The 8782-nt window shown below is 39.6% G+C and overlaps 2 protein-coding genes across 2 annotated transcripts; one reads left to right on the top strand and one right to left on the bottom strand.

Moving 5' to 3' along the window:
• Positions 1 to 1252: 1252 nt before the first annotated feature.
• Positions 1253 to 2518, top strand: LOC137734688 (uncharacterized). Its single transcript, XM_068473949.1, has one exon. The coding sequence runs from the start codon at positions 1438 to 1440 to the stop codon at positions 2260 to 2262; it is 825 nt and encodes a 274-aa protein (XP_068330050.1). The 5' UTR covers positions 1253 to 1437; the 3' UTR covers positions 2263 to 2518.
• A 2703-nt stretch (positions 2519 to 5221) lies between these two features.
• Positions 5222 to 6480, bottom strand: LOC137735545 (NDR1/HIN1-like protein 26). The gene has a single exon (XM_068474970.1). It carries the CDS (start codon positions 6404 to 6406, stop codon positions 5771 to 5773), a length of 636 nt encoding a protein of 211 aa, XP_068331071.1. The 5' UTR covers positions 6407 to 6480; the 3' UTR covers positions 5222 to 5770.
• Between the last annotated feature and the right edge of the window lie 2302 nt (positions 6481 to 8782).

Here is an 8782-nt window from a genome sequence, read left to right as displayed (position 1 = left end):
ACCATAATTATGCATACTGTTGCATGGTGCTGAGGAGGCCCATGTAAGCTACATTTGAAATACATTTGAAATACGTTTGGGGATACGATTGAAATACTATCGTCACATGCATTAGTAGTGACATACATTTATATATGTGTATTTGGTGATGTGGACGCACAGGTAAGTGCCAGGTAAGTGGTATTCATGTTTGTATGCAGTAGTAGTTTGAGATGCTTAGAGAGCTCATAATCTGCACCCCCGGTGTTAGTGCTCCTGCCCAGAGTTAGGGGCATAGCCTTCACGTGTATGTTCACCTCCCGCACCGCATGCTCGCCTTGGATCCAAGTTAGGTGCACAGCCTGTCGTACAGACCACATTAGGTGGTTCCGACTCGTAGGTGACCCGCGATTTATCGCACAGCTTCACGTGATCGTAGCACTAGAGCATATATATATATTACACCAAGCCTGTCGTACAGACCACGTTAGGTGGTTCCGACTCGTGTGCAGATTCAGTTATTGAGTTTGAGATTTGAGCTCTATATGCAACCGTACAGGTCACGTTAGGTGACTCCCGGCTGTCAGATTATATGTTATTGATGTGAGTTATGCTTAAGCACTTACATTTCATTATGAGTTTCCGACATGGCATATTCTTGAGCATGAATGATATACCCCTGAGCATGTTGGCATATTTATACATACGTATATATGTTTATTTTTCTGGAAACTAGACTTGTTTTACGGCGAGGGGTTAGTATATTCAAAGAGAAAAGAAGGTTTTGAATACGTTCGTTTTGCTGACCCACTCAACTTTGTTTTGCGCCCCTCCAGGTTTAAGATATCAGAGCTTGGTGGCTACGAGGAATCCAACGGTGTTCTGACAGAATGGACAAAAATTAGGACTCACCTTTGGGTGTTTTATCTTAGAAATTGTATCTTTAAAGCTTCCGTACTGTGTAAATGGTTACGTCACTCTCACGTGACGGCCAGCATGCCCTCCTTCAGGACGGGGTGTGTCAATATAAATGTATTTAATATAATCATCATCTCGACGATTAGATAATAATCGTATATACATAAGTATTGTTGCCATCCTAAAATAAATACATGCAAAGACTAAAAAAAACTTTGGGCTATCTAAAGGCTTTTGTAAAATAGTTTCTTGAAGGCCCAATGTTTCTTATGGACCACAACCATTTTAGCCAACAATTAATATAATTCTGTTGAACCGGTTCATCTTCGTGGATTTGCTCAAATTCCCCACCTCTTATTTTTTTTTCCCCTACAAAACACCAACACAACCCTTTCCCCGATTTCGTATTCACTCTTATCCATCTTGGATTTTGACTCAGATCGAAGAGAAGAATGGAGCTGATCGCCAAAATTCCATCATCCCTTCGCCCAACATATATCTCCAATCGCCATTGTTATCATCATCTTCGCAATTGTTGATATGCCGCCGCCGCCGCAACAACCGATCAGCAACAACCTCCCAACGCTACCCGATCTCCTCCTGACGACGCTCTCCATCTCCTTCCTCTTCTCCTCCTCCGCCCGAGCTACCCTCTTCTCCAAAACCCCATTTTCCCATTTACCTTCCTGCCCTCGCCGCCTTTTCAAAATCCCCACCATGTCTCTCCACCACCACACCCAGCAGCACCGCTTTGCCACCCCGCAGTCCCTCTCCGAGTGGCTCAAGCCCCGATTGCTCTCCGACTCTCTCGCCTCTTGGGGGGTCAAGCCTGGCACCAAGAACGTCCACAACCTCTGGCTCGAGCTCTCCGAAGGCGAAAGCTTTCTAGCCGATTCATCCCCGCCGGTTCGAACGGTTCACGTTGTCACGGTCCGGATCATCGACGATAAATCCCGGGTTTTGATCGAAGCCCACCAAGAATTATCGGATGGCAGCGTCAGGAACCGAGGCCGGCCACTGTCAGAGAAAATGAAACCCGGAGAGGACCACGAATCGGCGGCGAACCGGGCGGTTATGGAAGAGCTTGGTTCGATATTGAATTCGGCAAGCAGCTGCATTGTGAAGATTGTTCCAGGTTCTTACGAGAAAAGGGTGGAGGAGCGGCATTCAATGTCGTATCCGGGCTTGCCGGCGTGTTACGTGCTGCACTCAGTGGATGCTTGGGTGGAGGGCTTGCCGGAAGGTGAGTTTTGCACCGAGGAGGAGCACGAGTATCCGAATGGCGGAGCGATGAGCATTGCCCACGAGGCTGTGTCTGTCAAGAAGCATTTTTGGAAATGGGTTAGTCTTGATTCCATAAATTAACCACTTCACAATGTAGTTCAATAAATTGTTGGATTTGTTGAACTGTTGAGATTATGATATACTACTTATAAAGATACTTGACATTAAAGCAATCCTGTAAGAAAATGTCGTTTTGAGGCTTTTGGTTATTGTTTATGAGAGGACATATTGATGTGTATTACTTTTACTTTGAATCATCGTAATACTGGTTGTGTAATTTTTTACTTGAATGCTTTATCAAACTCGTTTCTCTCTTTTGGGAGCTGTTATTTGTTCAGGAAGGACTTGAGAACGTATTGGCCTTATGATCCAATTGTGAATTAAATTGCTAACCGAAAAACGCAGCTTGATTGACCAGCTAGTTCCCACACAGTGCTTGACATTGTACGAAAGAATGCTTGACCAGGGTGCTGGGTTACTTGTGTTCAAGAGAATGAGAACGGATTTTTGGTTAAAATTACCGTATTGCATTAGCTTAGGCAATATTTAACAGTTTCTGATCGGTGTCTGGGAATGTTGTCCAATTCTGGTGCAAGTAAAGCTTCACAGAATAGTAGCCTGGCTACTAGTTGATATAGAAAGACAGTTATAAGTAGTCTAGTAATTTCCTTCAGAAGATGCGATTATGAGACAGAGGCTCAGGTAAAAAAAAGTAGAGTAAAGACTTAGGAAGACTTAGAAAGAGACTCTAAGAAAAGACATGGAGTACTTGGAGCTAACGGAACACTTGGTGCAAAAACGAGTGTAGTGGCGTTCTATGATTCATACAGTTGACACCACTTAATGGATAAGGCTTTGTTGTTGTTGTTGATGTTGTTTCACTATCTTTATATGAAATTGCACAACAAATCACTGTGTGCGTTGCGTTCTCTTGTTGACTATAACATATGCACTCAAAGGTCTTGAATATCCTAATTTAGTGCTTGGTTATGTCTAGGTCTTTTATTCCTTAGTGTTTCTTGCATCAAGATTTGAAATGGATTTTTGTGTTCTTCCATTCTAGTTCATGCTCACCCTTGAATCTGGATCAGCTTTTGGGAAATTTTGCTGTAGACTTTGATTCGTTGTTGCTACTCAAAAGATTGATCGCCTTGTTCATTAAGTTTTTGGCCAACTAACAACTGCTGCAGTATTTCTCTGTAGAATGTAGACATTTATCATCTCAATTATTTGTGTTTCATCTTAGACCTTTAAGCGTCGGGGAATCAAAGTCGCTCCTCTCGTATATTTCTCCTGTAAGATTGATGTAAAACTTCTTCAAGTTCTTGAACTGTCCATAGAATTTACCCGATGGATGTTGAAACGAAATTATAGAAGCGTCGTTGTTGTGGAGTTTGTGTGGTTTTCTTATTAGGTTATTAAGTTGGAGACGCAAGCTCTCTTTCGTATCGTTAAAAAGTGGGTTTACTTTTGATATTTGTGGGACTAGATTTTTTTGGCCACAATTATTTCTTCTTTTGCTTTTGAGCACGCACTGAAAGATTATGCATGTCAACGTCTTAAATTTTAAGTATTGAAGCGTTTGTGTATTGCAAGATATGCCAAGATGGGCGTCCTTAAGAGCTCTCTAGTATTTGAATCTTGGGAAGTTCCAATGTTAATACAAGTTTTTATTTTTTATTTTTTATTTTTTATTTTTATATAACAACAGAGCGTGAAGCGTGCAAAAAAAAAAAAAAATCAGTTTATTCACTGAGAGATTTGGTCGAACACTTGGATGATTTGTTGTCAGTCATTTTATGTTGCGCATATCTCAACAAATATCGGCATGTGTCGAAACAATCTGATGAGTAATATAGAAAGAATTTGTCGAGTGTTGTCAAAATAATCTATTGAAAGATGCCCAACATTCATTACATTAAATAATTAGTAGGCAGAAAAAGATCTTCTACTAAACATATGGAGGGTCCTTAGAAGACCCTCAAAGGCATATTTAATTTGTTGGCATTTTCTCAAATTTACGTTGGACAACCTTGCGTGTCAGTCATCGGCCAGCCCGCAACTATCTCGCAAGATTTGTCCCGCGTTGGAATTTTTTTATTTATAAATAGTTGCTTTCAGCTGCTGTTTAAGTGGAGTCTCGGGTCCTTGGATGAAGAAGGGTACTATAATGGTATTCACACATTTATTTTTATCTTTTACGCGGTTTTATTAATTTTTTGTCATTAATCTTCTTCGATTCGTTCAGTCCAACGACAAAAAATTGATGAGTATGTATAAAGTAAAAATAAGTGTAGAAATAGCATCACCCTTTGCTAATTGACGGAATTAAAAAGGTTAACATAAAGTCGATAAAACTGGAGGCTTACCACAAAGCTGTAAAGGCAAACCATATTTGGTCATAGTTTCTCCCATAATTAGGTGGTTGTTTCAAAGTGGTCAGTTAGTTGACTAATTGCAAATTTGCAGTTTAAAAACATTTTGATATCTTAAAAGAATTAAAATCAATCAAGTTCATTTTGTTTAATTGCAACAACCAAGAGTTTTATAAATGAATTAGTTTTTCAATTCAAACGCGAGAGTTATTTTATGGTTTAGGATCCTACTGACCCATACACTAGGGCCGTTGGATGAAAATCCAAGGCTACAAATAGGAAATGTCCCTTTAAAGTTATAATAATTGTAAAATCCAACGACCCTTGTGTGTGGGTCGGCATGATCCTGAGCAGATGCTCGGGAAAGAATCTATTTCCCTTTAACTCTATCAGATACCTTCCGTCTATTCTTTTCGACCGGTATTAGCACATTCTGATGTATATTCAGTTGACAAATTCATTTCCATTGTTAGGCTGATAGAATTATGCTCAAAGGTTCTGTCGCGACTTTGCTTCCATGCATTACAATTTACAAGTCCGCATGATTATTAAGGGTGAAGGGTTGAAGTGTAAATTTGTAGATTCCTTAACGAAGAAAATAATGGATTTTCCTTTTTTCTCTTTTTCTTTCTTCTTGGCATCTCACCTATCATTACTCTTTTATGTCCTTTTTCCCCTCAATCTCTTTCCTTTCTCTGCCCACAGGACTACCACCAAACTAGAAAAATCAAAACCAAAACCCACTATTGAAAAAGAATCTATGAGAACATGTTCTCCATTTCTAAGCAGTTTAGAGCATTCAGACGTTTCTCGATCCTCGCAAAGTAGAGAACCTTGTTGATCTTGGAGTCGTCTTTTATCATTACTGTTGAGGTCCCGTGTTTGAATTCATTCTGACTCAGTATCGCTTGTATCGTAAAGAAACTAAAAAGAAGATAAGATCGACAATACAATTAAGCAAGCCTTTCTTTCTCACTCATATATGATCATTACTTCCAGTCCTATATATCAATCATATGATTAATTGATACAAATTTACAAAAACTTAGGCGCAGAACTAAACATCAACAAACATGACCAAGCAAATATTCAAGAACAAATCAAGAAACATACATTTCAGTAGTACGAAGCAGTCTTGGTGGTTTAGGGAAGAACTTCTCTCTATGCCACTGAGGCGTTATCCAAGTCCTGATGTGGGAAGTTTCTCTCGTAATTCAGACGTTGGTAGAGCATTGAGTCCCTTGCCTTGCAGTGAGAGGACCAGTTGGAACAGACGGACCAAAAGCCATAACAGCAAGACAATCCACGGTAACCCGATATTTACCGGAAACCCAAGTTCCAACCTTCCATCGAATTCGTCCTATCACTTTGAGATTCAAAACCAGTCTACCAGCCGTTTGATCACGTCCCACTTCATAGCCAAACGAGGGATCCACCGGCAGACCTATTGCCACCAGAGAAGCTGTCAAGACATTGCTGTCTTCGTGTCCTTGGTAAAACGGAGGAAGAGAAGTGTAAAGAGTGATTTGCTGGCCCTTGTATACAGCATAGACTTTAAGCTCGTCATAGTAAATCCCGACTTTCTGATTAGGGTTTTTCGAAAGGAGGGTGAGTTGGACGGACGAGTTGAGGAGGTGACCGCCGGAGAGGTTGAGCTGGTAGATATCGGCTTCTTTGAGGGAGAACTCGGGTTTCGTGGGGCGAAGGATGAGCCAGACGAGTAGTATTATGGAGAGAATTGTGGTGGCAAATGTAGAGAATAGTAAGAAAAGCTTCCTGTAGAGCTTGCTAATGTTAAGTCCTTGTTTGTGGCCACAGTGTTTAGGAGATTTTGTGGAGGCTACAGACATTTGCAGCTACAAATGTTTAGAAAGAGAAAGAAAGAGTTAGACAGAGGAGGTTTACAGGGTTAAGCAAGAGGAGGGAGGTCATGGGGTTAATAAAGGGTGCAAAAAGCAGCAATAATTTGCTCTCCCTTGGACTTTTGACTGGCAGCTTCCTCATATTGCGGTGGGAAGTGGCTGTAATTTATGTAGTTGTAAACTTATAGAATGCGCTTCTAATTGAAAAGGGTAAATGAAAATATTATGTTGTATGACTGTTAATTTAAGTATATTCTGTGACATTAGATTGACTGTTAAAAACATATAACATGTTTAGATATCCAACAACGATAAAATATTACATTTTTAGGTAAGATCATGCACATATATTAACCGTTGGATCATTGTACACCTGTTAATAGATGTTGGATGGTTGATCATGCTTCATGATTGATGTGCCTTGCTGTGGATCGATGTAGCACATCAGATAGGGTTGTTGTGGGATGATACACGAATTGGCCATGTCAGGGGTGGGACGAGGGAAGCCTTTTCCTAAAAGCAAACCGGATTATATTCGTCTATTTACTAACTTGCAAATGCAAAAGTTTGCATGAAGGAATATTAGTAGTGCTGCGTGAAAACGACATGAAAATATAGGTTTAAGAGTCCAAAACAACTTAAGAGTTAGTTAGGGTTAGGGTGGAAAAGTTGTTAGTTAGGAAAATAGAGTAATCAAATCAATTCTTCATCCATCATCTGTTTTGATTAATTCATGAATATTCTAGGTTGTTCATATTATTGTCACTATTCCCACACATAACATAGATGTGCAAATGAGGGTTAGGTCAGTTGACTTACACGGATGTCGCATTCTTGCATCCGAGTTTGATTTCTAAACCCCCGTAAATAAAATAATTTTAAGTTATCGCCTTGTCAAGAAAAAAATATATATGTGGGGAACAGACATCATTGAGTAGGTTTCAAGATATGCGTGATGATTCATGAATATACATGTGTGCCATGCAACAAAGTTTGAAAAGTTGAATTTATGGACGCTTCTCATATCTGATTATGCTTTACCACCAAATATAATGTAAAATATACATATAGGGTACCATGATGAGGACGATCAAAATTAAAAAGCAGATGGATGATATTGGGAAGCACTTTTGGAATAATTGAGAGGAAGGTGAAGGCTTGCCTGTCTCATTGATCTAGCGTGAGAGAGAAGAAAATGGTGCAATATCGCCAAGTGGCCTGCCCTTCTCTTAGCTTTGTCCTCCCTTGTTCTAGTAAATGGAAGATTAATCATTAAAACTTTGAGATTAGGGGATTAAGAGATGACTGATTGACGGTGCAGATCTTGCTTAACTAGGGTCTAAAGTCTAAACACAATAAGAGAGAGGGAGTTTTCAAATTTATTTATAAGAAAGAGTTCAAAAGGAGAGAAAACATGGAGAATCTGTAAACAGGCTTCTTGGAAACCACTGGGAGACATCACCAATCATTCATTTTTTTGGATTTTTATGTCTTTATGCAGCTGTTGCTTTTGAGTTAAGGAAATACTAAAGGGCTGTTAGTTGATGAGCCTCAATATCGTTTTTCATTCGAGAGATATTCTAGTTTATTCTAATCAACTTAACTACGTCCGAGTTTTGCAACTTGACAGAAAATATCACTGATTTACTTTGTATTATGGTTTGGTCTATTGTTAGGAGGGACCCTCCTGTTAAGAATCTAGAAGAGAATATTATAGATGACTTACAGTTGCTGCTCGATCGTTTGAAAGCTGAGAGGCGTGTTGTTTTTTTGCTTTTTTGAAACTTTTCATTTGAGTGATTTCTCATCTACTCATCTATTTAGTCTTCTTTTGTATATTAAATTTTGCTTCTTTCTCCATCTGGGTCCAAAAAAAGGAAGTTCCTTTATGACTTTGATTTTAAAAAGACCTAGGGTTTTTTCATTTCACCGATTGTTTAGAGATAAACATGTTCTTCTGGGGGCATATGATAGTAGCCCTTTTGTTCCACCACCATCATATTCAGCCAATCCAGGCTAATAGTGTGTCTTGAGTCATTGATCAACTGAGGAGGAAGAGAAACTTCAGTAGGTGCGCGGCATAGTCGGGCATGTAGGGCAATTATAAAGTTGCCACATCGGTACAAGTAGGGCCGGATGCGGGGTGGGGTTTGGGGGCTTTGAGAGAAAGTGAAAGATCCTATTTTCCCTAAAGTTTACTTACACCTGAGATATCTTGCCACTGTAGTGAAATTCCAAACTCTTAAAACACTCAAATATATATATAGGAAACTTAAAAGATAAAACACAGGATACCATCACAATGATATGCCGAGTGTTTCGTTTGTTCAGCTGGGCCCAGAACGATGGCATTGGGAAGCTGAC

This window comes from Pyrus communis, chromosome 5, assembly GCF_963583255.1.
Source record: "Pyrus communis chromosome 5, drPyrComm1.1, whole genome shotgun sequence".
Lineage (NCBI taxonomy): Eukaryota > Viridiplantae > Streptophyta > Magnoliopsida > Rosales > Rosaceae > Pyrus > Pyrus communis.
Note: the sequence above shows the minus strand (reverse complement) of the source record. Positions and strands in the feature narration are given on the sequence as shown.